The sequence below is a fragment of the Piliocolobus tephrosceles genome, chromosome 10, assembly GCF_002776525.5.
Source record: "Piliocolobus tephrosceles isolate RC106 chromosome 10, ASM277652v3, whole genome shotgun sequence".
NCBI classification, from domain to species: Eukaryota; Metazoa; Chordata; class Mammalia; order Primates; family Cercopithecidae; genus Piliocolobus; species Piliocolobus tephrosceles.
In genome coordinates this window covers 46,189,118-46,203,310 of record NC_045443.1, presented here as the reverse complement: position 1 = coordinate 46,203,310, position 14,193 = coordinate 46,189,118, and the positions used below count along the sequence as shown (strand labels likewise).

Sequence of the window (14,193 nt, the reverse complement as noted above, 5' to 3'; positions counted from 1 at the left end):
CCCCGTCTCTCCCCAAAACACAAAAATTAGCCAGTCTCATAACCCTGTCTCAAAATAAATAAAGAAAAAAAATTAAAAATGCTGTATTGTCTTTAAAAAATAAAGTGGTCATCTTTTATCACACCATCTTCTATAGCACTTAACGCTATCTGATATCTCCTTGTTGTATGTTTGTTGCTGCCTTCATAAGAGCAGACACATTGTCTTTCATGTCCATGTTCTGACCCCAAAGCTGGAGCAATGCCTGAAACACGTAGTATATGCTCAGTATTTGTTGAAAAATGAATGTTTGAGGATCATGATAATGAAGAAGAAACCTCAGACTACTTGATCATAAATTCTAGCAATTTCCGCAAGAACAACAATTGCAGTTTGAAATTAGAAGCTGGAGGACTGGAAATCTTGATAGGTCTGGGGCTGAAGGCTGGGGGAAGCAGAGGGAATATATTGGAACTTCGGCCCTTTTCTTCCTATCTAAGGACCCCAGAGACCATGCAAAAGGCTAGAATCTTATGGCCAGAAACCACACAACGGGTATTTTCCATCCATAATTCTTCGCAGCCACTTCAGCTAGGCTGCAAATGCGCAAACGCCTTTAGGACCCCGGGTTCCTTTCTGTTTCTTTATGAATGAACCGGCTCCAGTGTGCGCACGCGCAGCTCCTAGGACTCCCGCTCCACGTGAGGCCCACCCTTCCCTCCTGCTGGCGGCACCTCCCTTACCCATTCTAATGGACCAATGGCGAGCGGCCTGAGGGGCGGAGCCCGGCGCGGCGCGGCACAGTAGTTCCCCCGGCGCCGGGCTCCCTCGCGTTAGACTTGCTGTGTTGTGATCACGTGGGCAGCTCCGGGCGCGGCGCTTGTTTTGGTTTCCCTCTAACTTGCCCACGGCAGCTTCTGGGTGAGCGACTTTCCTGCACCTGCCCACACCCTGACCTCGTCTTCGGGCTCTCTCAGCCCGCAGTTCCGCAAGCCCCTGGGGCGGGCTCCTGCCATGCCGCTGGTCCGTTACAGGAAGGTGGTCATCCTCGGATACCGCTCTGTAGGTGAGTCTCCGCCCTGCAGAGCTCGGACGCGCAGCAGCTTTGTAGCCAGAAGAGGCGCGCTGCCGTGGGAACGCGACCCAGGGAGGAATGGTGACATCGTAAGAATGGGGTTGTAGAGCGAGGATTGGAAGAGTGGAGGAATAAAGGTTGGTGGTGTGTGGAGGCTGCAGGAAGCGCGAGCACTCAAGGCTTAATGAGGACCTGGCTGCGGTAATCTCAGAGTGGTCCCAGCGTTACTTTGGGGATAGGGGTGGGGTCACAATTTGAAAACCGGGACGCGGTCTCCGTGGGGACAGATAGTCGCAGGTGTCCTGGGGCGGGGCGGACTTGATCCTGGGGAATCTTGGATCTTCCTGCGGGTAGGATGGGGTGGGGAAGGCGGCGGGAAAGGCTTCCTGCTGCGCTTCTGAATGCATCCGGTAGCCAAAGTGCGGAGACCCCGGGCGAAAAGACGGTGAGGGTAGACACAAGGGATAGGATTGCTTGAGGCACTCACAGACTGTGGTGTTAATTTGGGGTACCCTTTGGTCCTGGGCCACAGTCCGAAAGGACAGAGGATGTGAATGTGGATGGATGATTTGGATACAGCTGCCACACTGCTCCCCACAGGGAAGACATCTTTGGCACATCAATTTGTGGAAGGCGAGTTCTCGGAAGGCTACGATCCTACAGTGGAGAATAGTGAGTAGACTTCTCCCCTAGTGTGCTGGTGATGCGACCCGGAGGGCTTGGATAGCCCACCCAACTCCATAATGTATTTCTCTGGTGCCAAGGGGCTGATTTATTTACACATTACATCTAATTTCTTCTTTAGCAATCCTGTTCGATGGATGGCTAGAGTATGGATTTTGCAGGATACTGAGTCTGGGATAGTTTAGATGTAGACATTAAGAACCTTAGTGTGTCTTTCCAGTTACCTGGATAACTCCCTGGAGCTGATCTATCTGTGTCAACCCCAAGGTTAAGAATGTAAGGGGAGGCCGGGCGCAGTGGCTCACGCCTGTAATCCCAGCACTTTGGGAAGCTGAGGCGGGCGGATCGATTGAGGTCAGGATTTCAAGACCAGCCTGGCCAACATGGTGAAACCTCATCGCTACTAAAAATACCAAAATTAGCTGGGCATGGTGGCACACACCTGTAATCCCAGCTACTAAGGAGGCTGAGGTAGGAGAATCGCTTGAACGCAGCAGGTAAATGTTGCAGTGAGCAAAGATTGTGCCACTGCACACCAGCCTGGGTGTCAGGGTGAGACTGTCTCAAAAAGAAAAAAAAGAAAAAAAAAAAAAAGGCCAGGCACCGTGGCTCACGCCTGTAATCCCAGCTCATTGGGAGGCCAAGACAGGTGGATCACCTGAGGTCAAGAGTTCGAAACCAGCCTGGCCAACTGGTGAAACCCTGTATCTACTAAAAATACAAACAATTAGCTGGACATGGTGATGGATATCTGTAATCCCATCTACTCGGGTGGCTGAGGCAGGAGAATTGCTTGAACCCAGGAAGCGGAGGTTGCAGTTAGCTGAGATGGTGCCACTGTGCTCTAGCCTGGGCAACAAGAGCGAAACAACGTCTCAAAAAAAAAAGAAAAAAAGAGAGAATAAAAAGAATGTAAGTGGGGGGAAGGGAGTGGGAGGGATGAAGATAAGTTGATCAATAAGTACAGATATATAGTTTGATAGAAGAAATAAGACTTAGTAGATCAGTAGGGTGACTATAGCTTACAATAAGCTATTTTACATTGCAAAATAGCTATAAGAATTCAAATGGTTCTAGCATAAAGAAAACACAAATATTTAAGGTGATGAATATTCCAGATATACTTATTTGATCTTTACAAATTATATGAATGTATTATCATGTGTACCCTGAAACTTGGTGCATCTATTATTCATCAATAAAACAAAAGTAATTATTTTTCTTTTCTTTTCGAGACAGAGTTTCGCTCTGTCACCCAGGCTGGAGTGCAGTGCCGCAATCTCAGCTCACTGCAACCTCCACCTCCTGGGTTCAAGCAATTCTCATGCTTCAGCCTCCTGAGTAGCTGGGACTACAGGCATGTACCACCATGCCCAGCTAATGTTTTGTATTTTTAGTAGAGACAGGGTTTAACCATGTTGGCCAGGCTGGTCTCGAACTCTTGGTCTTAAGTGATCCGCCCGCCTTGGCCTCCCAAAGTGCTGGGATTACAGGTGTTAGCCACTGAGCCCGACCAACAATCTACTTTTAAAAAATGCTGCCAAAAAAAAAAAAAAAGAAGCCAAGACAGCCAGGTGCAGAGGTGCATACCTATAGTTCCAGCTACTTGGGAGGTTGAGGTGAGAGGATCGCTTGAGCCCAGGACTTCCAGGCTATAGGGTGCTAAGAGTGCACCTGTGAATAGCCACTGCTGTATAGCCTGGGCAACATAGCAAGACCTCATCTCAAAAAAAAAAAAAAAAAAATGTAATTAGCCGGGCGCAGTGGCAGGCGCCTATAATCCCAGCTACTTGGGAGGCTGAGGCAGGAGAATCGCTTGAACCCAGGTGGCAGAGGTTGCAGTGAGCCGAGATCAAGCCACTGCACTCCAGCTTGGGCAATAGAGTGAGACTCTGTCTCAAAAAAAAAAAAAAAAAAGTCAGGGGACATACATTGCTGGCCCCATAAGGCACCTCACAGTCAAGTTTTCTTTTCTTTTCAGCGTACAGCAAGATAGTGACTCTTGGCAAAGATGAGTTTCACCTACACCTGGTGGACACAGCAGGGCAGGTACCAGTTGGGGTATGGTATCCAAAAGTGGCAGTTCAGCCCTCAGAGATGAAGTCTGGTAGTCTTTGTGGCTCATCTGTAAAGTAGTATTAAAAGCATTTTACCTGCTAAGAGTATGCAGGGCTTATTGGAGCTGCTCCATAAATACTTGTTGAAGTGACTATAGTAGGGCACGCCCCAGGGAGGGTCACCTGGATGTTGTCCCACCAACCTTTGCCATCTGAGTGGTTTGGATCTAGGTACTGATGTTTCCATTTCTTGCCAGGATGAGTACAGCATTCTGCCCTATTCATTCATCATTGGAGTCCATGGTTATGTGCTTGTGTATTCTGTCACCTCTCTGCATAGGTAAGTGACCAAGGTTGTGAGTGTGGGACTTGGGAAGACCTGAGGACTGTCTCATAAAGTTATAGCTCCAATTCTTGTGTTTAAAGCTTCCAAGTCATTGAGAGTCTGTACCAAAAGCTACACGAAGGCCATGGGAAAACCCGGTAAGTGGCCTTGGGGGATAGGGACATAGTGTGGGCATGAGGGAGTAGGAGAGAGCAGAGGGGAGAACTGTCAAGTTAGAGAGGCTCGGATATAGATCCTGCCTGGTCTGATAAGGAGTTGTCCAGCCTTGATGTAAGGAGTTGGGGAATGAGGGGATTCTGAAATAACTGCTGTTTCCTCACAGGGTGCCAGTGGTTCTAGTTGGGAACAAGGCAGATCTCTCTCCAGAGAGGTATGTAAATCTCTGCTACTTAGAGGAAAAGGAAGTGAAATGGACTAGGAATCAGTCAGACTCTCTTCCTGGCTCTGCCACTGACTCAAGTCATTTCACCTCTCTTTGTCTCTAACTTGAAGCTTAAGGAAGATAATACTTCTATCTTAAAAGCCACAATTTCATATTTCAAGCCTCAGTCCTAGATTCACCCATTGTTCCTTTGTTTACCTATATTTGCTCCTTCCACAGCCCTCCTCCCAAAACTTGGGGAAATGGCAAGGGTCAGAGGAAGTCTTTTTCTTCCTTCTTTTTTTTTGAGATGAAGTCTTGTTCTGTTGCCCAGACTAGAGTGCAGTGGCGTGATCTCGGCTCACTGCAACCTCTCCTCCCGGGTTCAAGCGAGTCTCCTGCCTCAGCTTCCCGAGTAGCTGGGACTACAGGCGCCTGCCACCACGCCCGGCTAATTTTTTGTATTTTTAGTAGAGACAGGGTTTCGCTATGTTAGCCAGGATGGTCTTGATCTCCTGACCTTGTGATCCACCCGCCTAGGCCTCCCAAAGTGTTGGGATTACAGGCATGAGCCACCACGCGCGGCCCATTTTCTTTTTAATAGAGATGGTATTTCACTGTGTTGCCAAGGCTGGTCTTGAACTCCTGAGCTCAAGTGATCCACCACCTCGGCCTCCCAAAGTGCTGCATTACAGGCATGAGCCACTAAGCCTGGCCAGGAAGCCCTGATTCTGAAGATTTTTCAGAGCACTTATCAACATTTCTATCCTCCATCTTTATGTCCCAAATTTGCTTCCAGAGAGGTACAGGCAGTTGAAGGGAAGAAGCTGGCAGAGTCCTGGGGTGCGACATTTATGGAGTCATCTGCTCGAGAGAATCAGGTGCTTGACCCGAAGACTAGAAGGGTGGTGGTGGTAGCCGTGTTTTCCTTATTGTACTGCTTGGTGGGAATGTTGCAGGAATGGAGCTTTCACCCCAGAGCTGGGTGGTATTGGCACTGAACTGATTTTTGCCCTGAATCCTCTCCCCTTATAGCTAACTCAAGGCATCTTCACCAAAGTCATCCAGGAGATTGCCCGGGTGGAGAATTCCTATGGGCAAGAGCGTCGCTGCCATCTCATGTGAGCCCTTGGGTGTGGTGTAACTGCCTTGTTTCTGCCTCTGGCACTTGCCATGTTCCAGTGGGGGGTCAGACCCTCAGGACTTCACGGGTATGGTTGCCAGCTGTGTTCCTGACCCATGGACACACAGTGTGGCATCCTCATGTTTGCACACTTTCCCCAGGCTCTAGTGGCCTGGATGTCAATGTTTACAAAGGGGCAAGGACCTATCATGGACACTGGCCTCTAGCTCTCTGTTTTTGCTAGATGAATTCTGTTATAACCTGTGGGGTCAGGATATGAGTCCTGGGCATTATTTATCCAGGACCCATCCTCTTGAGTGGGTTTTGGGTGTTGGCTGGGTAAGGGAAGCCAGGGACTTCTGAAATAGAGCTGGCTCCCTGGGGTGACAATGTATATATGCAAATAAACTGAGAAATCTTTTGTTGTTGACTTCTTTTTCCTGTGTGTGTGTGTGAGACGGAGTTTCACTCTGTTGCCCAGGCTGGAGCGGTACAGTGCTGCGATCTCGGCTTCCTGCAACCTCCGCCTGCCAGGTTCAAGCAGTTCTCCTGCCTCAGTCTCCCACAGGCACCTGCCACCACGCCTGGCTGTTTTTAGTAGAGATGGGGTTTCACCATGTTGGCCAGGATGGTCTTGAACTCCTGACCTTAAGTGATCCGTCCGCCTCAGCCTCCCAAAGTGCTGGGATTATAGGCGTGAGCCACTACTCCCGGCCTTATTGTTGACTTCTGTGTATCTAGGGAGAGCTCAGAGCCAATATCTCTTTTTCCAAGGAGTGATGGCTGTGGTCTTTGGTGGGAAATCTTTCCTCCTACCTTGTTCCTATTCCTTATTCCTCACTTATTAAGGACCATTATCCTAACTTGCCTTTCCCACCTTTCTATTCTGCTAGGTTCCTCATACACTGAGTCCAGTTGGCTGCCACTCCCGTCCAAGTTTTGTAGCCTTTGAAGATCCCCTTAATTACAGAAACACCACCCTCTAGTGGCCAGATGCAACATGCTGACCTAGCTGTCTTCCTGGGGCCTCAGCATTTGCTTGGACTCAAAGCAGACAGGGTTTCAGGAGAACGAAGCCCCTCATTCCTAATGATGTAAGAATTGAGAAGGAGCGTAGAGGCAGAGAGACTAAAGTGTTGTGAAGACTGACTTCCCAAGAGTGTTGAGTAAAGTAAGAAATAATGCATCTGGTGCCTATCAGTCCCCCTGGCCCTCCATGTCCTCAGTGTCTTTCATTAAAATGGCTGTCCTTTGCTCTTTTCATACCTTTAATCTTTTTGTACTTTTCACACCTTTAGTGTTCTACTTTTTTTAGGTGTCAAAGGCTATTGGTTCTGCTCTTATGGACCTACCGCCTCAGTAGGATTGATATTTCAGCTAGGAAAGTTTGGTCCCGTTTGCCTCCGCTTTTCTTGATCCCCACCCTCCCACCAGCATGATTGCCTAACTAGTCTAATACCTCCTCCAAGGACGTGTAAGGGTTACTTGAATGGTAGATCTTCACAGGGAAGGTACAGACCTCTTCTGACAACTGGGGGAGCCCGAGGTACCTGTCAATGTACTTACTTGGGAAGGATTGACAGAACCTAGATGTGATTTTTAGCTGTGACTTTGTCAGTGCCTGGCTCCAGGCTTACAGTGGGGATATGGCTTGTCATGCTGATTTTCAAAAGTCCTGACAGCTGCTTTTGCTTTTCTGATCCAGAATCTAAAAAGAAATAAGGGCTGCTAGAAGAAACATACTCCAAACAACAATCTCACTGGCTTAGAAGGTTCTGGGAGGTCACTAACCTCTCTCCTTATACTAAAATTAAGTCCTTTTGCACATCTGACCTGGGATACTCATTACAGGGGCCTACTTTCCCGCTGCCATTTTCACGAGGTCTGGGGTAGACTTAGAAACATCTAAAGTTTTCTAGTTTATCAATAATCTCAAGGCCTGGGGACAGTAGTGATAGCGGTTAATAGCTCCTCCACTTAGCTGTGTGGCCTTGGGCGGTCACTTAACCTCTCAGAGCCTCCATTTCTCATTTATGAAGAGTGGCTAAGTATGCTTCATAGAGTTGAGGTGAAAATTAAATCAGGTAATATATGCAAAGCTTACTACAGTTCTTCACACATAATAAGTCCTTAAGAAATAGTGGGTGGCAGCCGGGCGCGCCTGTAATCCCAGCACTTTGGGAGACCAAGGTGGGTGGATAACCTGAAGTCAGGAGTTTGAGACCAGCCTGGCCAACGTGGTGAAACCCCACCTCTACTAAAAATAAATGAGCCGGGTGTGATGGTGGGCGCCTGTAATCCGAGTTACTAGGGAGGCTGAGGCAGGATAATCGCTTGAACCTGGGAGGCGGAGGTTGCAGTGAGCCAAGATCACGCCATTTCACTCCAGCCTGGGAGACAAGAGTGAAACTCTGTCTAAAAAAAAAAGAAAAAAAAAAAAAAAAACCCCGAAATAGTGGGTGGCTATCTGTGTTATTACTGGAGGTCTTTCTGGTGAGGGTCTGCCTCTCCCTGCCTCTGGGTGCAAACCTGGGAGGGGCCTTCCATTTTCCAACTTGTTTCTTGGTTAACTTACTCTATTGTAACCAAAAGAGGTGTGCGATCACTGCTGGAGTTTTTTTGCTCAAATATGTGTGAATGGTCAGTGCAGAAAGCATGATGCCAATGTGTGGCTGGAGTAGGACAAATCTAGTCCTGATCCCTCCTATGACTCTGACCAGCAGAGATTAAGGTCTCCTGCACTGTTGAATATAAAAGCATCAAGTCACATGTGGCTATTTAATTTCATTAAAATAAAAAGTTCCTTACTTGTACCACCTGCATTTCGAAGTGCTTGAGAGCTCATGTGGTTAATGGCTACCATATTAGATAGTGTAGATTTAATCCATTTCCATCACTGTAGAAAAGTTCTGTTGGGGCCCCGTGTGGTGGCTCATGCCTGTAATCCCAGCTCTTTGGGAGACCAGGGCGAGCGGATCACGAGTTCGAGACCAGGCTGGCCAACATAGTGAAACCCTGTCTCTACTAAAAATACAAAAAAGTAGCCGAGTCTGGTGGTGTGCGCCTGTAATCCCAGCTACTAGGGAGGCTGAGGCAGGAGAATCGCCTGAACCCTGGAGGCAGAGGTTGCAGTGAGCCGAGATCGCACCATTGCACTCCAACCCGGACGGCAGTGCAAGACTCCGTCTCAAAAAAAAAAAAAAAAAAATTATGTTGGATAGCACCGTAAACCCTTTCCTCACAAAGCTGGCATTGGATCGAATCGGCCTGCCTCTTTCTCCACATCTTCCTTTAAAAAACTGTAGTATTATTTGTAATTCTAGGAAAAACGTGGCCTTTGGTTTGAATAATGGCTCAACTTCTGACTAGATGTATTTCTGTGGGCAATCTTACCTATTGTAGCCTTAATCTTCATCTGCAATATGGAGATAATTCCATGTAACTTATAATGAAGGTGAGGAATAACTAAGAATATATAAAGTATCTGGACATAGTTAATTTGTCTGCTTTTGTCCACCCCATGTGTGCAGTTGATGCAGAAGAGGCATTCCAATCCTTTCTCATCCAGACTTATGGTGGGGGGGTGGTGCCTGCAAAGAGTATGTTTTGCGATCTTGTCTAGAACAGTACTCCGGCCAGGTAGCAGCGAGGCTACCTCAGTTTACTAAAAAAGGGACAGGGGTATTGAATATCTGAAAGGACTGGAGGTGGGAGTGGGGGCACCCTGAAAAGGAAGGGAGACTCTACATTTATGTTTCGATGGGGAGGTGTGTGTAGTGACTGTGTGGGCACCGACAGTCCTTCCTCACACGGGGGACTGGGAACCAGGAGGAACGACTAGGGACTAGTCCAGTTTTCTTCGGGTCCCCAAACGTGGCAAGAACCCACCCTCTGCAGCGCCAGGCGCCGTACCTCACTTTCTCCATTTGCGGACTCCAGTTCCCAGGATGCTGAGCAGCGGCCAATCTCCTGGTTCTTCTTCCATCCCCCTCCCGGGAAAGACTGCCCCTGGCCAAAGCAAGGGGGCAGTTGGAGTTTCAGGGACCAATGACTGCAAGGGTATGGAATTAAAAAGCGGCCGGAGTCCTAGTTTCGCGGCCTGGGCGGTAAATGAAGAGGCTCCAGGGCCGCAGCAGACAGGAGGTGGGCTTCGTTCCCACGTGTCTGCCCGGCTGCCGGCCCGGCGCTGTCGGGGTTAACCCGGAGCGGAAGGATCCCGCAGCGTGTGCGTAGAACTGCAGAGTCACAGCCTTTCCTCCGAGAGGGCGGGATCCCTCCGCCGCTCCGCTCCAACACAAAATAGGGCCGCCTCTTCTCCTTTCTCCCCCTCTCGAGTGGGGTGCCCCGGGCAAAAGGCCCCCCCGGATCTCGCGCCGAAGGCTTCACGAATCTTCACGACCGCTGCCCAGCTCTCGGGCCAAGAAATAGCCCCTTCGCAGGAACCACCCTACCGGCCGAACAGGAGGCGGAGGGGGGGAGGCGGAGCGGCGCCGCGCTGCACTACTTTCCTCTCCGGTTGCAAATGGCTGCCTCGTTCCCCACTTTCCGCTCAGTTTCCTGACCCCCCGGTGCCGGGAGCCGGGGTTGGGCCATGCACCTCTAGGCCCCCTGCGATCACAGTCAGCCGGGGGTCGAGAGGGTGCCACCGACCAAAGCCGGCCAGGCCGGGGGCGGGGCAGCTCCCGAGGCCAGAGGGGAAGGGAGGCGAGCGCAGGGCCTGGAGCGGCCGGAGGGGAGCGGGCAGAGGGCTCGCACCGCCCGCCCCTTCCTCTTCCTCGCCCACCTAGCCTCCTCCCTTCCCCGGGGGGAGCAGAAGGTGGGGGGCTCGAATCCGCCGAGGGTGAGCGCTCGGGGTCGAGAAGCCCGGCGCTGGGTGTGTGTCAGGTTCAGCCCCGCGGCCCCGCCGGCCCCGCGTCGCCGTAGCTCGCGCGGCCCCGGGCGCCGGCCGGGGCGGGGAGAGGGGCTCGGCGCTCCTGCGAGGGTCTCACGTTCCATCCGGGCCAGGCGCGGGGCGGCGCGGCATTCCTTCCGGGCTGCTGGGGAGGCGCCTCGACGTTCCATCTGGAGAGCCTCGACGTTCCGCCCGAGCCCGGCGCGGGCGGCCGGGGCGCTGGCCGGGCCCTAGGACTAAGAGGCCGCCCGGCGACGCGGATGCGGAGCCTGCTCGCCCAAGATCAAAGCCACCGGTGCTCTCTTTGTGTCCGCTCGGGATTCGCCGCCCTGGGGCTGTCCATGGAAACCTAAACTGCTGGAACCTGAGGCAGAGAACCCCTCTTTGGCTTCTTGCTGTTTTTTGTGGGGGGAGGGTGGCCACTCCGACCTGGATTTACCGTTCTTGGCCCCCCTAAGCCCCCCCGTGCGGGGGGCGGCTGTGATCGCTCTGGCGGTTGGAGGTCGGGGAGCGGCCCGGGCTCTGGCCATGTTCTCGGATGAGGATTTCTGGATCGCCCTGTGAAGAGGTGAGTGAAGTCCGCCCGGCCAGGGCCCAGAAAGGGTTGGACTGGGGGCACAGCCAGATGGACTATCTTAGCCGGAGCTGGCCTTTAGGTTGGAGAAGGGGGTGCCAAAGCTGGGGAGCGTTCCTTTGGCAGGGTCTGTCAAGGGAACCTGAGCCAGTCACCAGGGCAGAACTGAGGCCTGGTGTCTTGGGGTGTGCCTCTTTAAAGACTGGGGGTTCAGAGAACCACGGGAGTTTGGGAACCTGGCCAGATAGCCTCTCTGCCTGTTTATTTTTGTGTTGGGGGAGCTCGACTAAAGTAGGACCCAGGCCCTGATGCCAGCACCAATCCCAGGCTGCTGCTGCTCCTCTCAGGGTTCCTTGTGGGCCTTGGGACAGAGCAACTTGGGATGGTGGGGGAGGGTGCCACTGCCAGGTCAGACTTATTATGCCAGTTGGACCTTAAGGTTGTTCCTACCGAGTTGGGCACCCAAAGCAGTCCCTGGAAAACTCAAGGAACCCCAGATCCTTCACCAGGCCTTCTTTCACTGGGCAAAGGGAGAGTGTGTGGAAACTGACTAGTTGTGATGAAGGGGATGGCTGGGGCAAGAAGGAGGCGGGGCTGGGGGCAGCTCTGGCCCTGCTGTTCAACTTTAAACTACCCCTGCCTGGCAAAGTGACCCCAGTGAGGCCTACTGCTGTCTTAGCCTGCTTTGCCTCCCCTCCTCTTGGGATGGATCTAATCTCTAGAGGATTATAGAAGAGGCCCTTGAGATTTGCTCCCTGCAAATGTAGGCTGCAAAAAATGGCTTTTGTCTTTTGCCTTCTCCCGGCCTGGTATGGAGAGCTGGCTGCCGTGAGTCCCTGGCCAGTCCTGCAAGCCCCTCCCAGACCTCTCCAACCCTTTTTTGACCAGGGATTGTTAACTGGTTTTCTGATTCTGTACCAACTGTGCAGAATGGGGTGGCCTGTATCTCTCTGGAGGAGAAATGGCTTGATCAGAGCTCTTTTCTCCTGGAAACCAGTGATTCTACACCTGGCAGAAGGTATTGGGGAGAAAGAGTGTGTATGTGCCTGCAGCTTGAGCCTCAATCCTGTGGGCCTTACTTGGGCTGGGACTGCCCCTCTCACACCTGTCATGCTGCCCAGCAGGGATTTGGCTGGTGCATTTTGCTCCTTCTATCTGCTCCAACATACATATGCTAGATTTCTTTGAGTCTGGTTTTGAGAAAGAGAAAATAGAGGTTTTGCCTTTTAAAGATTTCTCAAAGGTGAGAGGTGTTACAGGGGTAGTGGAGTGAGGTGAGCTGTCAACCCTGCTCTCCACTCCTGCATTCTATGGAGAGTCCCTCCTGTTTGTCCTGAAACAACTTCCTTACGTAGGACTGCACCTTGTTAGCTATGCCTGCCTTCAGGATGAGCCAGGGACACAGTTCAGAGGGTCTGCAGGACCAGTGTTCCTTTTGGATCCATCTCGGAGGGCTGACCCAAAATGGGGGTGGGAAGAGGTGTGGTTTGAGTCTCAGGCTGGGAACCAGGAAGTCCTGAGTCCTACTGAAGAGCTGTTCACTCAAGGGCCTGCTGCAGCCTTATACCTCTCCAAGTGTCCATTTCCCCCTTGCCTGGGAAAATGGAGTGAAAGCTGTTGGTCTGGGAGGGAGGCAGGAAGGAGAGTGGATTGAGATCAATCCCTGTCCTTTTCTTTGCTGTTTTGGACCTCTAAGGTATAGGATTGAGGGGTGCCAGCACAGTTTTACTCCCTAGATCTGTACCTACTGTCTGGGATCTCTAGTTCTGTGGAGGAAGCCTGGCGAGACACTAGCCCATTTTAGATCCAGGGGAAAAATCCTTGGTGTGTATGTATGTAAGTTTACTGACTGTGAATGATGGGACTGGATAACCTGGGGTCTTTGTTTAGATATGTTCAGGGGCCTGTTAACTGGGAATCAGCATTGGGATCCCGGTGCTGGACTTCAGGGCTGGGGAAATAGGGACTGAGGGCTCAGGCTTTTTGGAGGTGCCCCCTAGATTATTTTTGGTACAACTTGTATGACATTCCTCTCTTTGCTTCTTAATCTCTCATCTTCCATGGCCCCATGCATGGGCTCTGGCTTTGGAGGATGGTCGTAGTCTGTCTCTCAAGGCCAGATGAAGGTGGTTTCTTTACCTTCTTGAGCAGTACCAGCCTTACCTGCCTGAGAGGGCTGAGCTCAGGGGAGAGCTGAGGAATTTGCCCCTCTGGCCTTGTGTGAGGCAGCTCTCCTCCTACCCACTGTATTATCATTGTTGCCCTTTGCTTCTTGATGTTTGTGACTCTTTTGGCCTTAACTTTGAGAGCAGAGCGGGTAGAGGATCTTCCGGGGTATGTAGTGGTAAGATGTAGTAAGATGCAAACAATTAGAAAACTTTAAGAGCCCCTTGGACCTTCTGGGTGTGGTCAGGCCTTGAATGACTGAATGGAAGAGGGGCCTGGCTGCTGCCCTCCTCCATCTCCCACTTCCCATGGTAGCTTCTAAGGACTCCTTGAAGTTCTGGAGCAGCTTTTCTATGAGCCAGCCAGATGACCACCCTGCTTTCCTTTCAGGTGTGGTTGTGTGGCAGGTTTGGGAAAGAGAGATGGCTTGGGAATGGAGATGATGTGTATCAGGTGATGCTTTACTTTATCCAGTAGGTTCTGAGAGTGTTAGGGGAAAAAGGAATTTTCTTTCCTGTAACATGTCTCCAGAGGGGCATAGCCAGTATCTGGAAATAAAGGATGAGTTCAGAGCAGGAGGAGTGATACTGTAGTTCTTAGGGAATTGATTTACGGATTTGGGGCACCTTTGAGGGTTCCCCCTTGTCTCGTTTGTCCCAGTCATTCAACCCTAAGTGGCTGACTGGGGTATTTGCCTTCCAGTTTGGGAGGAGAGGCTGTCCTTGCTAAGGGTGGTGTGGTCACTCTGGTTAGTCAAGAAGAGTGGATAAGGTGAGAGATTAATTTATCAAACTTTTATTGTTTAGAGTTCTGTTTTAGGGATTTCCCCCACCTCACCACCACTTGCTTTAGGAACACTGTATTCTTCTCTGATTAAGAGAAAGGATTTATACTTCCTACAGGCCGCTGGCACTTATCCCTTTCTTCCTCCTCCTAT

The 14,193-nt window shown here is 51.0% G+C and overlaps 2 protein-coding genes across 10 annotated transcripts in view; both read left to right on the top strand.

Annotated features, from left to right (window-relative positions):
• Window positions 1-765: 765 nt before the first annotated feature.
• Window positions 766-7,777, top strand: RHEBL1 (RHEB like 1). 4 transcript variants are annotated; one of them, XM_023210595.1, is made up of 9 exons: window positions 801-1,045; window positions 1,655-1,726; window positions 3,720-3,787; window positions 4,053-4,135; window positions 4,222-4,278; window positions 4,464-4,511; window positions 5,302-5,383; window positions 5,538-5,623; window positions 6,519-7,777. In XM_023210595.1, the coding sequence occupies exons 1-9, from the start codon at window positions 994-996 to the stop codon at window positions 6,532-6,534; spliced, it is 564 nt and encodes a 187-aa protein (XP_023066363.1). In that variant the 5' UTR covers window positions 801-993; the 3' UTR covers window positions 6,535-7,777. The 4 variants fall into 4 exon arrangements, with proteins under 4 accessions (XP_023066365.1, XP_023066366.1, XP_023066363.1 ...); XM_023210596.1 differs by having other exon boundaries at window positions 909-1,045; window positions 1,587-1,726; XM_023210597.2 differs by lacking the exon at window positions 6,519-7,777 and having other exon boundaries at window positions 766-1,045; window positions 5,538-6,047.
• A 2,134-nt stretch (window positions 7,778-9,911) lies between these two features.
• Window positions 9,912-14,193, top strand: part of KMT2D (lysine methyltransferase 2D) — a 42,210-nt gene continuing 37,928 nt past the window's right edge. For all 6 annotated transcript variants that reach the window (XM_023211224.3, XM_023211227.3, XM_023211229.3 and 3 more), the window contains exon 1: window positions 9,912-11,084. The gene's annotated coding sequence lies outside the window, so the exon portion shown is untranslated. The remainder of the gene's footprint in view (window positions 11,085-14,193) is intronic.